At 36.0% G+C, this 17626-nt stretch overlaps 1 protein-coding gene across 6 annotated transcripts; it reads right to left on the reverse strand.

Moving 5' to 3' along the window:
- Nucleotides 1-799: 799 nt before the first annotated feature.
- Nucleotides 800-17185, reverse strand: LOC117920205 (B3 domain-containing transcription repressor VAL2-like). 6 transcript variants are annotated; one of them, XM_034837600.1, is made up of 13 exons: nucleotides 16843-17185; nucleotides 16574-16713; nucleotides 7681-7762; nucleotides 7468-7569; nucleotides 6276-6937; nucleotides 6056-6152; nucleotides 5718-5892; nucleotides 4743-4819; nucleotides 4192-4617; nucleotides 3838-3887; nucleotides 2728-2841; nucleotides 2580-2647; nucleotides 800-1891 (listed from the first exon to the last, which is right to left on the reverse strand). In XM_034837600.1, exons 2-13 carry the CDS (start codon nucleotides 16693-16695, stop codon nucleotides 1092-1094), a joined length of 2775 nt encoding a protein of 924 aa, XP_034693491.1. In that variant the 5' UTR covers nucleotides 16696-16713; nucleotides 16843-17185; the 3' UTR covers nucleotides 800-1091. The 6 variants fall into 6 exon arrangements, with proteins under 6 accessions (XP_034693491.1, XP_034693494.1, XP_034693490.1 ...); XM_034837603.1 differs by having other exon boundaries at nucleotides 4192-4509; nucleotides 16870-17184; XM_034837599.1 differs by having other exon boundaries at nucleotides 16870-17184.
- Between the last annotated feature and the right edge of the window lie 441 nt (nucleotides 17186-17626).

Raw genomic sequence — 17626 nt, forward strand, 5'->3', positions numbered from 1 at the left:
ACCCTTAAGGTTGTTGTCTTAGGGATGTAAAAAAGGTGTATCATTTTTGGTTAGTAGATTATTTAATGATCAAGAGATCAAGTAATTTTTCCATGTTATACTCTATGATTGGATCATTTACTTTTGCATAGGTTCTTTTGTGCAATTGGAATATTTAATTTTACACAAGATTATAATGCTCTCAATATAAAATTAATCCAAAGGGATAAAACCAAAAATTAGAAATGCAGTGGTGTTTGTTTTTTTATTTAATTTTATTTTTTTATTTAATTCTAAATAAAACTTCAATGCTTAATAGTGTTAAATATTAGGTTATTTGTTTTTATAGTATTTTATTTTTATTAAGTATTAAGTATTAAAAAATAAAAAAAATCAATATTTTATTTTTTTTATTTAAAAAAAGTTACATATTTTGATTTTTTTATTTAGTAAAAAGTTTTTAATAAGTCATGAAAAAGTAGAAAAACAAACAACCTAAATTCTAAAACAAAATTGCTTTTAACAAAAAGCCAAAAAAAAAAAAAACACCACCGAAGTATTAGTTTAAATCACCCCTCCCTCTAGGTAGTTTTATCCTATTAATTCTTTCAATCTCAAAGTAGCTTCAAATTCACCATAAAATCATATCACATAGTCGGAATATACAAGCAACAGAAGACCTATTTTGAGCACATGACCATCACTTCTGTCGAAAAGGATCCTGGAAGGGACCTTTGAACTAAACTAAGGCAGGGTGCTATTTTCTAGGAGAAGTCAAGCTGATAGGGGAAATGGAGCATAGAAAGAAAGAGACAATAAATTAGAAAAGAGAATAAACTGTTGGCCTAAAGATTATGAAAAGCAAATCCAATTTCTTTGTTACAAATGATGATTTCTGGCATGTTAAGAGTCTAAAATCCATGCATACATCCTCTTTTTCTATGACGCATATTATATGACAAATAAAAACCTCAAGCACCCTCTCCAACCATTGGTACAAGCAATACCAGGCCACAAGAGAAAAACGGAGAGATAAGTATGTAATTTATAGAGAAAGGTGTTGTTCTTACCAGGAGAGTGAAAAAGGTAGAAAGGGAAGAGGAGCTCACGAATTAAGCATCATTTTTGCTTTGATCTTGTCCAGAGTGCTCCTCATCTCCCCCATTCTCTCGCTCTGAAACTGCAGGAGCAGTAATACAATGATCCTCATTTAGTGGTCCTTCACTCTCTCCAGTAGCTTGTGGTGGTGGCACATGTGATCCTGAGCTGCCTTGTTGCTCGGCCAAGCTTTTGAGACCATTCTGCTTCAGATATGTTTCCAAAGGAAGACTTGCCACTTGTAGAAGACTCATCATGCTCACTCGGTTTGATCCCACTTGCAAGTCCTCCTCACGGTCAGGATGGCAATTCAAGTCTATTTTTCCCTTGCCAGTTTCACTCAACTTGTTGGACAGATTGTTGCTTTGGCTCCTAGATTCTGACTCGTTTGCCAACCCAGCTTCACTCTCCGAAGGGTCAGGATTTGGAGTGGCAAGTCTTGAGGTGCTGTCCACTTCTGCTTCATCCTTAGGGCCCCAGATGTTGTGATTTATCTGGGCAATCTCTGCTTCACGCTCTGATTGGCGCTTTTTTTTCCGCATCATTAGTGTTTTAAAACGACGTTTAACTGTCATACATACATTGCATGTGCAGGTGGGCTTGTGCTTGCCCTTCCCACTGGGGGGCTGGATACACACAATGCATGAGCAGCCTGGGCGATGCCTCGGGTGTTTGGTAGTGGTTGCTACTGATGTAGCGGCTGGGTCGCTCATGTCATCTCCAAGGGCTGCAGCATTGGCCAGAGCATCTAGGCCGGAAGGTTCATGCTCCTGTGCAGGCCTATGAACTGCTGCAATTCGACGTTTTCTGAAATCTATTAACCAGGAACAGAAGTGTCACAAATATTTTTGGATTCAAAGTAGACGATACTCCACAGAGAGAGAAACGGACATCATTTCATAATATGAAACACGTGTACACATGCATACACAATGACTTCCCTATTCCAACCCTGACACTAGTTGCCCAGATGTGTGCTTTCATTCCAAAATCATGGTTTTAAATTTTCAAAGATTGAAATTTATTCAGTAAGTCCAAGTTTAAAACTCCAACCCCAATGGGGAAATACATTAATAAAAGAACAGTAGTGTGCAAACGTGACCCTTGGAAGGGTGTATGTATTAGTAGGCTTTTCAAGGAGACTACAAACCCCACTGTATGGCAGCTTCAAGACAAAACCTGATTGGGACAAACATCTCCCCGTTGGGTGTTCAATGTATCTGATGTAATGTCATGCACCCATTAATAAAGGTGCTATTATTCATTAAAATTTTAACTACCAGTTGCAACTCTTCTAGACCATACTGGGTTCTGTGGCCAATAGCATTATATCAGGAATGTCTCCACAATCCTCCCTGGCCACCCCCACCAACAAATTTATGAAATACCCTCATGCAAAATACAAACATTATATATAAAAGGAAACCATTTCTCAAAGAATGTTTCAGGCTGCAGCAATTATTTATTTAGATAAAATACAAGTACGGATGCTGGCATCATACCCTTATATTGTCTGAGAATATGTTCGAGTTCCCTAGGGCTCAACTCATCTGGGGCAGAACATGAACACCTGGATTACAATAACAGAAGGTCAAGGATTTAAAGTTTCTCTTGTGGAAAAACACTTGCATGGAAACACTTATAACTGACCTGCTTTGATCCCACAAATTTTCAGCACACGTCCACTGACATGGAACAAGATAATCATGGGGCACCTTTCGCCATTTAGAGCAACTATCACACTGAACCCATTGCTCCTCTCCCCTGGATGATCAAGCTTAGTAAATTAGATGGATTCACCTAACAAAAGTCTCAAGACAGAAATCTAGGTATCAAAGTAGCAGACACAGAATTTCTCAGGATAAAAAGTGACTCCTCTTCCATGTGAGGTACAAGTGGCACCATAATAAATGGGCACTAATTGGTGCCAAATTGTGTCTTGATCCAGGGTTCAGACAACTGGATAAATTTTTTACTTAAAAACTTGGTATTATGTATCAGTAGATCCCTATCACTGGATGAATGCTGTATAAAAACATAAGATCATGACAAGTTTGACACATTTTACTTAGGAAAACAAATTTTTGGAACTGCGTCATTAGAATTGGAGATCCTTGGCATCCAAGGAGGAAGGAGAACTTGGTGGTAGGGATGGAGGTAGTATTGCTGAAGGACCTTGGAAGAGTTCATTTTCGGAGGCAGAAGTAAAACTCGTACAAATTAATCAAGACACTCTTTCTCCTAGATGGGAAGTTAAATCTAGTGATCTCACAAATACTGATTTCATATTTTTTCTTCTTTTGATTTCTTAGGCTTGGGGCCACCCAGTAATTGTCACTAGACAAAACATGGGAAATGGAAGCAGAAAGGGCAATTCAAAAAGAAAGAAAACATGGCATTAGGAAAATAAAGCATTAAAGAAGTTTGTAAATGAAAAATAAAGGTGCTAAGAGTAGGTAACACTCATGAAACCTATTTTCCAGATGTTTCAGTAACATTTCCCATGGGAAACAAAGGTTGAACATTTTCAAAGATGGAAAGCACTTATGAGAACTAAGTTACCTTAAAATTTTTTAAACAAGTTTCCCATCAGCTTTAGAAATGGGTTCTGGGAAACTGAGTAGAGTTTCCATCATGGGGAAAGTATTTGTAATTATGATCCAGATAGCTTCACTTTGCATGTGGGGTTCAGTCATTGGTGTTCAAAAATGCTACTTCACATGCAAAAATCTATTAGAATAAGTTACCAGAAATCCTTACCCAGATGGGAGGGTTGTGAAAATACTCCTCTTTCCAAAAACAGGGGGTTCCTGTATGACAAATAAATAACATGATAAGTAATTATTAGTAACCTATATATATATATATATATAAAAAGAAACAGCAATCGCATAGCTTGTATGAACAAACAAGGTAGTATTTATGTTTAAGATTGAAACAAGGAGCCTCAACAAATAATTTGTACTTTTTTTCTTTTTATTTTTGGCGAACTGCCCTTGTCAAAATAAAGTCTGTAAGTGGCATTTGGATGCTTTATGAGTGTGAGCTAGCAGCAAGACAATTTATAAAAGCTAATTCCATTACTATTTTGAGAATTGTGGAAAGTTTGCTTACAGTGTATGCCTCAAATTCGTAGTCCTCAATCACGTCAATGACTGGCTTGATACTTGGGGGTGGGCGGAGCAAAGACTGTGCCTCTTCCCATGTAAGCCTCAGCTCCAGAGCATCTTGGCCATCGATTAGCAATCTCTTACTTTTGGACCCAATTGTTCGAGTTCTCTTCTTCTCTGGTACCAGCATTGATGGAAGCAGCAAGCCCTCTCTTGTCTTGCCTCCATGCTTCTCTGTTTTATGCCAGCCAATATCCCCACTAGCTGAATTCAAATGTTTTGACAATGCATTTAGATGGGGATCTGTGCTTCCCTTCAGCGACTGAAGAATGCCAGAGTAACCACTTATTATAGGTTGGTTCTCAATAACACCCGAAAAGAAAGTTTCACTTGAATGAGCGCCATTAGGAATGGCAGATAGTTGGGTGTCCTGTTTAGTTAATAATTTATATATTAATATTATATGATCCAGGCTTGCTAACATGAAAACTCACTTTGTTTTCCTAGTGTGTGGATGCAAATATAAGAGTTAGTTACATCAATGAAGTTGACTACCTGCATGGAAACGGAGTTAGATGCTTTCCGGAACCCCATAACAAGTTTTCCTTCTGGATCCATACGGCTGAATGTTACTGCAGCAAAAATATTAAATGGATAAAAATGGAACACCAAATGTATCTTAGCTTCTGGAGAAGAAAAAAGGAAACAGAAAAGGAAGAAAGAAAAACGAAGGGGGAAAAAGGAAAAACCACACCATATACAGGAAGTGACAAAGACAGAAGATCATCAAGCATAAGACAGTCATTGATAATGTTAGAGCAAGTAATTTGATAACATTCTCTAAAAAATTATCAAATAGAAATTTCTGTCAGAGAATGGAATGACAGGATGTGACAGCATAATCATTATTGTGAGAATCCTAATTAAAGTCTCATAGTTAGGACCCAAAACACAACAAAATAAAAAAATTAATAAGGTCTTGTTTGAAATGGTTTCTTCAAAGCTAAAAGCTCTTTTTTAAGCTCAATAGAGCTTCTCTAGATGTGTTTGGATAATTTTAATAAAACTTTAAAAAGCTAATTGCCTTAAAAGAAAAAATGAAAAAAAAGTTCAACAGGAAAGTAAGGACAATATTGTTTACTGTGAGCCCTCTTTTTGGCTTATTGCAGGAAATTGTTTCATGTTTAATGAAACTTTTGTAGTACCAAGATTGTCCCTCTAAAATTATAGACTTAGCTTCAACTTCTACCAAAAGCCAAAACGATATCCCAAACAAGGCCTAAGAGAAGAGTAAAGATTAAAACAAACTAAAATATGCTTAGAAATTTAGTGCCTCTGGCATTCTTCAAGTAGAGAAAATAGCTGAGACATGTTTATATCATGACAGTTGAAATTTTTTCCTCTTGTATAGCAATACAAATCAAAAGAATGATGAATGACTTCACAACCATTAGTTTTTGTTGATTATTAAATATGCTAAAATTGTTGTGGCATGCCTACATAAAATCCGAAGCAGGCAATAGAAGTTACCAGTATCTCCAGCTTGTAACTGCATTGACTGTATGCATGGGGTCACACCCTCTAAAACATACATCCTGCTGTTATTATTGGGCCAAAACCTGAATTGGAACACCCATTCTTTCCCCTTCACATCCTGAATCCTTAAAGGAAGGCCCTCTGGTTGAGAGATAGGAGGAAAATATGCCTGCAAAATGGTTTAGTTTCAATTGATTACAGATAGGGTTCAACAAAAATAAGCTTAACAGTTAAATTTGGGAAGAACAAAAAAAATGAAAAATGCAAAAGACAACCAATAAATATTATTTTGTCAAATGAAAGCCAGATTAAGCACACAATGGAAAGCTTACTTCAGCACATGCTTTTGGGAGCACTAAACGACCAATACGACCAGCATCACTGGCACTTAGCATCTTTTCAAATAATGGTACGATGGTGGAATTTGAGCTTCAAGAAAGCATGATTAAAGAAATTGCTGATCGAGTCGGTGAATAAGCATGAAAATAAATAAAAAATTAACAGCGAAGCAATCTATAAACTTCAAAATAAAAATGACATAGTCAAGGATACTCTCCAGATATTTGCTGCAATTCCTGGTCTGTGATCCTCGGCCAATAACGAGGAAGCAACTGATTCCGACCCCGTCCCTCTGCAGGTGGCCTTGCAACACGTATTTGTGGAACTATACCTGTATTTGTTTCCAAAACAGGAGAAAGTGCTGACCTTGGGGGCTTGGGCAAAAGATGGCGAGACCTAGGCCCCTGTTGGATGGGAGTGGATGTTTTGTGTTGTTCCCTTTCTTCAACGACTGCACTAGGAAACACATTTGGATTTCCTGAAGGAGCACCCAAGGTGATACTCAAATTTGTCTGAACCAGAGACTCATGTATATCTTTGACCATCATGTTTGCTTTACAAATATCTAGTTTGGCATGTATGGAAGATCCGATGGATGCTTGATTTAAATTTGACAAACATGTACTACCAGTTTCTCCCTGAGGTGGCAAAACTTCCTCCTGTTTCATTTGGCCAAGAGACCCATTTATGTTGTCATTTCCAGATTGAAGAAAGTTTTTCAGTCCATCACCTGATGTATCATTCCCCAACTGTGTAAGCTTCATCTTCTCAACACTACCACCATCTAATTGATTGTCCACAGAAGTGCAACAAATTTCACCCACATTATCCACTGTCATTGCACCACTTTCATTAGCCTTTTCATCACCTGTCATCTGTATGACAATTTAGAAGTATCATAAATCCCTGAAGGTTGAAAGGAAGTGATTAAATTGTAATATTCAATCACTTTCAAGTGATTAAAAAAATCTGATGTATGCTGCAAAGAACAAACTGAAATGCACACCTTATCAAATACCATCATAAACATCAGATAAGAAAGTTGTCTGAAATTAGAGGTAAATTCTTACTCTTTTCTTACTAACCCTTTTGTCACCTTCATTAATTGAAAGATGCATAAATCTACAGCACCAGGTCATCTTAAACCATAATTAGAAATTGGAACTTGTTAATGAACCATTTGTTATTTGTTTCATTAATTGGAAAGTGTTTATATAGTTGAACGAAACGGATGATAAAGAATCATACAAACTAATCGACGAATTGATTTTAGCAATTTGTAACTGATATGATAGTAGGATGGAACTACAGAATTATTAAATGCATCCAACCAAAAATTATAAAGGAGTATGTTTGTGTAACTTTTCCAAAAGAAGTCATAGACATGTAAATGAGTTGATCTTACAGGGTGAGGTCCTGAACTTCTTATGCAGTTAATACAATTTACGCCACCACTATCAAGTAGCTCAAGCAGAGACCTGGAAGCAATGCATCCACAATGGAGACGCTGGAAACACCAATTGAATCATACTTTTCAACAATAGCATGAGTTGAAGAAAAAAAGTGATGTGAGTTGGGAAGAAGGAACAAGATACGAGTTACTGGACTACCAACTGACCTTGCTACATGCAGTACATTTCCTCCAACCAGAGTCCTTTGAGTGAAACATGTCACAGAAAACTAGTTGCTCAAAAGCAGACCTGGAGAGAATTCAGTTGCAAATAGAAAGTATCATCTAATAAGTCATATGGAGAAACCTAATGTTTTCTTTTCCCAATAAATATAGATAAAAAATTGCAGCTCATCATGTAAAATTGTCATAAAATGGTGACTATTAAGTCCCAGCAGTTAGGTCCAGTCACATACCTAGTTTCTCAAAAACAATAAATGCCAGATAATATTATTCATAGGACAAAAAGATAATTGAAAATAAAATTGTGTAGTATTTCTAAAAAACAAGGGAAAGAAAACCAACCATTAAAGGTCAAGTTCAAGGCATAAATTGCCATGCACTCTAGGCATCTCCATGTTTCCACCTTCTAAGGTTCTCAGCATTTAGATAGTCGTATCTAGGCCAAACAAGCTGGTGGATCAAAAGTTCCTAGTCATTTAGAAGAAATTGTTGTCTTCATGGGTGTCAGCCCATCATCATTAGTGAGGTTTCACCGTTTAACCAGAAATTGTTAAATCATCCGAATCCAGACATAATTAGGATGATCCAGTACCAAAAAATTTTCAGCCTCTTACAAATCTCAATGCATCTTTAAAACATATTTAGGATGTAGGATGGACCAGAAACAAATTCCATGTGGATACTCAAACCAAATGATAAAATATCCTTATTTTTGTTTGCATGTAATATGGAACACATAATACGATAAAATTAAATTTAAAAATTTTACATAGGGAGAAATTAGATTCAAAATTTTGCTTCATCACTGTATGAGGGTAAATTGTTCTGTCATTCACAGACTACAATGACTTGATTAGTTTACTTACGGACAAGACAAAGATGATGAGATGTGAAAGGCAATGCAGGTAGCAAGTCAAATCACATGCCCTTAATTTCTTACAAATAGAATCCTGCCAATAGTCATTTGAAAGCAAACAATAGGAAGACAAATATTTATTCAACCAAATATGGCATGTATTTCAAAAAGAATAATAAGCTCTTAAATAATTTGTATTTATTTTTATCGGGATAGATTAAACTAAGGTAACTTATCAAATATATTTATCCCCACAAAAGCTACATCAAGGGATAATCTTTAATGAAGATGTTTATCAAGAAACTCTATTATCAACCTCTATAAATAGCCTAATCTCAAAAGTGTCATCAGCACAACTTGGAAGAGAGATAATTGAAGCTCTACAAGATTTTGTCGCTCAAACCTATGCTCATCATTTATGCCCACGAACTACAAGCCAATGAGCATAGTAAAGCTCTTTTAAATTATAGATATAAAGCTATACAAACATCATTCCTTCAGCATTTAAGATCTCAAAGGCTACATTCATGGTGAAGCTTTATTCTTCTCTTATATGCTGTAAGCCTCTGCAACTGTGTCAACACATCCCAACCTTCTGCAGCTGAATTCACTTTTTCTGGGAACCAGCTCTTCGAGTCTTTGACTGACGCAACTTTGAGAAAAAGAATCAGAGGATATTTTCTTTATTGAAGAATTTTCAGAGTTTGCATTTCAATTTTCTTAAACTAATAAATCTGAGATGGTCAACACTTTCTCTCTTCTTCTTTTTTCAGGTTTAAGATTTGTGTTCACAAATTTCTAGAAAACCCAGCTAAATAATCTCCACCTAATTCCTATTTTCAAGTGAATAAGTTGTGATCATGTGACTAGCAACAACAGCAAATGAAATATTAACATGCACACTTAATGTGACATTAGGGTAAAGGACGTGCACCAATTTTCTTTAAAAATAGCTACTTTAAGTCTTGGGCTTGTGAATTTAAAAAACACCTGGACAATTATCCTTGGTGGGGGTGAAGAATAGTACCATTCTTGTGGCAAAGAAGCTATTGGCTCACTTGCTAAATCACAAAATTCAAGTTTGGGTTCTACACTAAGTCAGCATGGGACATGGATTACACCAATTATCAAGTCTACAAATTATATTTTTCATGCCACTCATGGTGATTGAAGCAACTTTAAGTGGTTTAAGGCTTTAAGCAATGAAACAATTTGGAAGAATAGTCAATGCTATCAAAGAGCATTCAAAAATCAAGAGCAAGATGCTCACAGAAATAAAACTTCAACACAAGCTTGGTCGATGATAGCATGTTGCTAAGATCCTTCTTGAGTCACACCATAAGATACTTCAAAAACCTTCTTTAAAAGAAAAGGTATTGCTACAAATCAGCTAAAGCATTTTATCCTAGAAAATTTTGTTGCAAATCAGCTGAAGGATTTTACCTTGGAGAAAACTCCTAAAACATGTGACAATGAATCTCAATCCCCTCTCCCATAAACCAAAGTTTTAAAAGATGCAAGGCGCACTTATGACATAAAGGCAACCCAACGCACACGTCTAAGTGAAAGTGGGGTGCACTCCAAGTCTATGTGTAATTTTATATCATGTAACAAATATTAACGCACAAACATTTATAATATTTTCATATATCATTAAATAGTACTAAAAATTTCAATTCAAGTAATTAAAGACATCAAAATTTCACACATTTTACATAAAATCCAACAAAAATAATGCTAAAAAAATCAGTTATCATTTATTTGTGTACTATGCATTAAATCACAAAATAAATAAATAAATAGATAAAAATAATTCAATTAGTACTAAAAAAAAGCAAATAAATTTGTGAACTACATATATAGTTATGTACTGAGTGCCGCATCAATGGATAATCGTCCTTTATTAAGAAATAATTATCACTTATAAGTAGATAACTGACAAACAAAAACCATAAAGCTATTATAGTTAATGATTCGCAAAATGGCTAATAAATCAAAGAAAATAAAAATGCCTAAAATATTGGGATCATAGGAGTTGTGCATGTTATGGACAACCTACACATACATTTTTCCTCTTCTTCTCCTCTTTTACTCTTCTTCTTTTCAATCTCTTTCTTGGAATCAAGCCTTCAAATCTTCTTTTTTCAAATGGTAGGGTGAAAAGGTATTGTTTTGTCTATTGTTTTAAAAATACTTAGGCTCAAAATGACCTTTTTTTTTTTTCTTTTTTTACTATGGTAGAAAAAAAAAAAAAACTGCAATTAGGTGCACTTTTTATTGGCCTTGTGCCTTGCTCTAAGGGTGTGCCTTTTACACCTAAGTTGTGCCTTGTTGAATGCACCTCTTCTTGTTCTAAACGAGGTGCTAGAGGAGCCACGTCATGTCACCTTACCACTGAGAGCATCTTCGAAAACCATGCCATACACACCAAGAACCGAGTTGATAAGGACACCAATCAGCTACCAATCATTAAATTTTCAACATTTTGATAGGACAAGGAAATCCAAGGCAACACAAGGGTCAATTTATGGGGACATGCAACAATCTCAATCTTTTTCTATTTTTTTTTTTTTTTTAAGGCAAATTTTTGTCCCCATTAGGGACTTGAACCTGGAACTTGTGTTTAACTCTTCATTCATGTACAAGATCCCTAATAATTCATTGAAACTAGCTTCACTCACATGACCATCATTTTACATATGAAGCGGTAAACCCTATAGGAAATCCTAAGAGATCACCCATTTTATTTTTTATTCATAATGAGGAATGCACCCTGCCAATAAGGCATTTATCCCAACTGTTGATAAAGCAAACCCCGGATAACATAGGTCCGCTTCTTTATCCTACACACTTAAATTGAAGGAAAGCATGAAGCAAACCTAGATGAAATGGGTTTAACTCCCCTACACCATTTAAATACAAGGGAGGCTTAAACTAGATTAAGAAAGATCAGCCCATTTTAGATTTGTTCTCATAGGTGATAGATTATGAAGTAGTTATTAAATTTAATTTATTGTTTTTTAAAGTAATAATACATGTATGGCATGCCCTAAAATGAGACTACCTCAAATAAATTCCAAATAATGTGTGAATAAATTATAATAATATTACACAAAAACTATCATCAAATATTAAGAAAAATATCATTGTCTTCAAGACCCTAGTTTTTGCGTTTTTCTTTTGTAGGTAAATTATATACAAATACAAATATAGTAGGAAAATCATTTAATAAACAAGGTTGTAATAGTATATAAAATGTATGCAAGGCGCACCAAGGCCAAAAGAAAAGAAAATATAAAAGGAAATTGACCCACCTAAGCCAACCCCAGATTACCAATTAAGTTCAAAAAGGAAAAATTAGCATCTTCCACTCAACATTGGGCTGACTAAAAGAGACACTTAACAAATCAGTTTATTGCAACGAAGTCCAGACATTCTACTTTTTCAAATATTATATTTTTACATAACTCATAATTAATTTTTTTAAATCTAGGTTTTGTAACCAAGTTCAACACCAAAAATTATGTTTTCCAATAACATTAAGTTCCCAGTGATGTTTCCATACTATTTAAGTTTTCATAGTCCACAATAAGCATCTAAAACATAATTTAGTTCAAATGGAAATTTAACTTTATTGCAAAACAAAATTCAATTGAGAACATTAACGTTTAGGTTTATTCTAGGTGAAAGGCCTAGACATGCCCATTGACAGCTAGGGTCAGGGGCCGATTAGGCTCAAAAAGAAGTCTCAAGCCCAATCAGAAACTGTATGGGCCGAGCCTGAACTCAAGATAAATGCCTATGATCCATTGGGCAAAGCCTAAATGAGTCCACAACTGCCTTAACAACAAAAATATTGTCATGACTGTTAGTGAGTGCCAGTCATGGCTATATTTTAACTATCATGGGCAACTACTGTTAAGAAAAGGCACTGTTATCTTCAATCTTAATATAAATTAAGCATATGATGACATTAAAAAGGTCATTTTATCCTGAGCATCATACTGCAACTTTCTTTTCCATTTCTCTCTTCGAATCACTAACTTGACCATTGGAGAAGGTGTTCTATAACCATCCCAAACATTTTTTGTTTGCATGTTGTTGGATTCAGGCTGCTCACTCCATTGAGGTTAATCTACATGAAAGTTGTTGATGTTAGCTGATTGTGGAAATTGACAGCTTGACTGATTGTGATTGACTAAAATATAAAACTTATACAAGCTGTAAATTAAGCTTATAAATCAGTGATAAAATTAGGATTATAAATTAAGGATTCCTAGCTTGTTTGTATAGTTGACTAATAGTGACTACATTCAATGTATTCTTGGATTATTTTCCTTTATTGTTTTACCTGTAACCTTATATATATTAATTGTAAATTCCTCCATCAATACAAGAATGCAATTCCATGATTGTTTACATGGTATCCAGCAAAGTACTATTAAAATTGCTTCTCGTTTCTTTGGCCTTAATTGGTGAAGCCAAGTGCATTCTTCTTTGCTGCAGCTTTAACATTTCGTGGCCTTCATTGCTGAAATCGACATAGAGAAATACAATCTTCATTGTTGGTTCTCCACATTCTCTATGCTTTTATTCTCTTTCTCAATATGTCTGAAATATCTAGTAATGTCCAAATCTCTTCCTCCATAAAAAATTCCGATCAAGTTGTAATCCACTCTTCCTCTAGTGAATACCAAAATCTCCAAGCGTCATTTAGGCTTAATAGCCGGAGTTATCTGGTTTGGTCTCCACATGTGCAGGCATCCCTTGAACGAAAGGGGAACCAAACAATTTAGTTAGATCGGTACCAAGCTCAAAAAACCCACAGTTTGTACCGACAAAACCCGCCCCATTGCCATCCCTCTCTATGGTAATCTATTGATTTATCATCTATTGTTAGATATAAAGAGTAGATCATTAATTTTGCAAACTTATCTATTCATCTATTTATTGAACATAAGAATAAGGATGCAACATAAAATGGTTCCTTGTGGTGCAGGAATAAATAATCCCAAAATGTTGAAAGTGTTGCCAAAATTCAAGAGTAAGGTTTCTTTTTTATCACTTTGTTTTCCCTATTGTCAAGTTCGTTTAGAAGCAACGGAAATCATTTGTCCCATATTGATTCACAAACAAATGCTTTGAGATTATTTGTTAAGGATCAATGATGAATTTTTATACAATGTAAGTAGTATCATGCAAACACTACACTGAAATAAGAACAACAAAAATTTAAGGTGACCTACTTAAGAACAAATTAACCTTTTGAGGATTTTCTTTTTTTTTCTTTTCTTGCAAACAAGAAGCATACAATTGAAATCCCAATATATAACTAAAACACCATAGGGTAAGGATGGGCATTGTTCTCTTGTACAAAAAGCACAAGCAATCCTCCAAGAAAGAAAATCCTCTAGGATCACAGTAAATAAATCTGTGTTAACAATGCTTCCTAGACATTTATTGGAAAATAAACATCCACAAGTACCAAATACAACTGAAATCCCAATATACAACTAAAACACCATCGAACAAGGACTACTATAACACCAAAAAATAAAATAAAATAAAATAAAATAATGGAAGAAAGCTCATGGAGGTAAAAACTCCTAATAAAAAAACACCTTGAAAAGAGAAGCACTACACTTAGCCGACCAGTCTGTTGGTTGGCCAAGTGAAGGATCCACCAAACTAGATTTGGAGATGGAAAATTTTGGGTAATTAGTCATCTCACTTTTGAGGGTCTCATAAGACACCAAGAAGATAACTAAACCAAGTCACCTCCCACTAGGAAGTGATTAAAACCTATAGGAAAAGCTAAGGTGAAACCTTTAAGTAATGCCAACTCCATAGCCAATCCCTCCTCAGTGGGCTTAGAAAAAGATTTACCCACCTCTCCTCAATGATCCTGGAAGACTCTGCCAATACCCATTTACCTTGGGTTTCCCAAAATGACTCTAAGGGTTCTTTTCTTTGCCTTTTACATCACTTTTCAATCTAACAACAAGCTCAATCAAGACCAAGGGAAGGCAATAGAAATTTGAGGCAACTAACTTGGGGATAAGTCAATCAATTTCTTTTCTCTCTTTTTCAATGTGCAACACCAACCAAGAGAAAGGTGATGTCACTAGAAATTTGAAGTTACCAACTTGGAATAAATTAACCAACAGAGGTGTGGCTGATAGGAATTTGAGGCAATCAATTTGCATATTCTTATGAAGTTTTATTTCTTTTGCTCTTTCACTACTCTATTTCTTTCCTATTTCTTTGCCACGTCAAAATATATGAATTTCATCTCCTCTTAGACCAATCTTAAAAAGAGTATAGGAACCTTTACTTATTTATTGACTCCTTTCCATTGTATACCTTCTGCCATGTCAAAATACCCTCTTCTCTTGATACAAAAAAGGTCAACTGAGACCATGGCAAGGCTACAAGAACCTTAAAGGAGACTAAGTTGGAAACATTTTTTGTTGCTTCAAAATATTTGTCACTTCCCTCTTTTGTGACCTCTAATGTCCTCTTCTGTGAAATTGATCCAGAATCAAGTTAACCAAAGCTGAGCAAGGCTTATAGAAACTTGAGGATTTGAATCCAGGAATGAGTTGATCAAGACTGAGGCTAAGCTAATAGAAATTTTGTGGTTACTGAGGCCAGAAAATTCCTAAGAACGAACATTTCTTATTCCTATGCTGCATCAGAACGTCCTCTACTTCACTCTATTCCTTTGCTGCTTATTTCCTTTTCCGCTATGACTCAGAATATAGAATATCCCCCTCTTCTTTCAATTTCTTTTCATCCTTTTCTTTTCTCTGTTTTTTGCGGCTTCCCTCCTCTTCTGCTACTTCAGAATATTCTTTTATCCATTCTATTTGGTTGCTACATTTCTTTTTAGCTACATAGGGAATATCTTCTTCGTCTTCTCTGCTCAATTTCTTTGTTGCTTATTTTTTCTCTTCGGCGACTCCTTATACACAGCCACAAAATTATACCAAGAAAATCACCAAAAATGCAACAGAATACAGAGCATCCTCTTCCTCTGCTAAGAATAAAAAAATAAAAAATCTTCCCCTTGTCTATTTGGCGAAATCCTTCCTCTCTGCTACTCTCCATCTATAAACAGCCATATAATTGTACTATCAGAATTCAGAAACACATACAATAAGAAAATAACTTCTTCCTCTTCTTGGTTCATTTCTTTCCTGCTTCCCTACTGTTCTTCACCAACATTCGTTCAGAGCTATTCTTTGGGTTGTTGTATTGAGTGTACATCTAATACAGTTGGTTGTATAATATCCTGGAAACAGGACATTGTTAACACATTACACCAAGCCATTGTCTCAGAGAAACAGTGTTCAGACACATCAACCATAAGTCCACCTCAATTCCATTATTTGATTACTGAAGTTCATATTCTTTGTAGCATCTGAGCTCTAAGTTTATACTCCGGTCACATGAGCTACAGAAAAAAGAAAATAAGAAAATAGACAGAGCACAGAACACCATCTGTTCCCTCCTCTCTGCTAAATTTATTTGCTACTTATGGTTCACCAACATCACTATAGCTGCTCTCAGACCCAGAGTCATTTCTGTATTCTGGGAATTGTACTGGGCCCTATCACCTGTTACACTTGACCATATCTTAAATAAACAGATCACACAGCTCAATTGATTAGTCCATTTAATTTTCATAGTTCGCTTCGGCTTATTTTCGTGATATCCAAGTTAATAGTTCTTCACTACACTAAAAAGATACGCAATATGCCATTAATTGCAATCAACAAACATGCTAAGAAAAAGCAAGCTGACAAACTCAAAACAGAAAAGGAAACAAACGTAGCAAAACAAAACACCCAGTAATTAAACCTCCAATAAACCCATAAATCCCATAAGTAGTCCACCAAAAGTCCACATGTACTAAATTAAAACCTCCATTAAACCCATATATCCAGTACACAGTCCATAAATATTTAGTGCATTAAATTAGCAAATAACAACAAGGAAGAAGAGATCCATCTGGATTACCCGCACTTATCGCAGAGAATGGCGAAATCACCAGATCGCAAAGCCCAACCTTTTCTCCACTCGATCGTCGACCCCGACGACGCCCCGGGGCACGACACGTTCGCGCAAGTTTTCGATGCCATTCATAAACTCAATAACGCCTGCAAAACTCACAAAAACAAAATCCAATCAAACAAACAAAAACCCTAACTCACCAACCCGGCTCCCCGAATTCAATCAACACCACAACCGAACGACAAATTGATCAACCCAGACAAAACAACACGAACACGAAAAACCGTAGAAACGAAGCTAACCCCACAGCTATATCCCGAACCACTCCCTCCGTCTGTAAATCAGAGCACGAACACGCCACTACAAACTTTCAAGCCATCTTCCGAGTCCTCGAACTCCCGAGATTTGATCGAAGAATGGCGGCGGGGCAGAAATCCTCGGATCAGCAAGGCGTCGAACACCGCCGGCCACCGGCGAGTCCAATCGGCGATCGAGTTTTGGAAAGAAGCGTGTGCATGCAAAGCCTCAGAGAGAAATATAAATATATGGAGAAATGGAGAGAGAAAGAGCGATGTAGAGAGAGAAAGTGAAAGATGCAAAAATGCATGCACGACACTTCAAGACTCGGCGAACTCTCCCCACTTACCCCCCACTGTTTATCTTTTTATTTTTCATTTTAAATTTTAAAACCTCTCCAAAAAATGGAAAATTACCCCAAAAAAACACTCCCCACTCTCACACCTTCTCATATCTAAGCACTCGCGCTCTGATTCGAGGTCTTCTGAGTTTAATAACGAGAATGAGTCCAACTGCCATCCGGGGTGGCGAGTGACGTACTGGCGAGTGCGGAGAGCGTGAGGAAGATACCCATTTTTTTCAGGTTTTGAAATAATTTTCGAATTAGGGCGTCAGGACAGCACCGAAAAATGCGCCACTAGCCGGCTTTTAATCCAATAGCATATTTCGCATGCAATGGAGTCGGTTGTTGAATTACGGAAATACCCCCCGAAATACTCGGATTTGACGGCCGAGCCTTCGTGGATACGGCCGTGTTGGTGT

Source organism: Vitis riparia, chromosome 8, assembly GCF_004353265.1.
Source record: "Vitis riparia cultivar Riparia Gloire de Montpellier isolate 1030 chromosome 8, EGFV_Vit.rip_1.0, whole genome shotgun sequence".
Classification (NCBI taxonomy): Eukaryota; Viridiplantae; Streptophyta; class Magnoliopsida; order Vitales; family Vitaceae; genus Vitis; species Vitis riparia.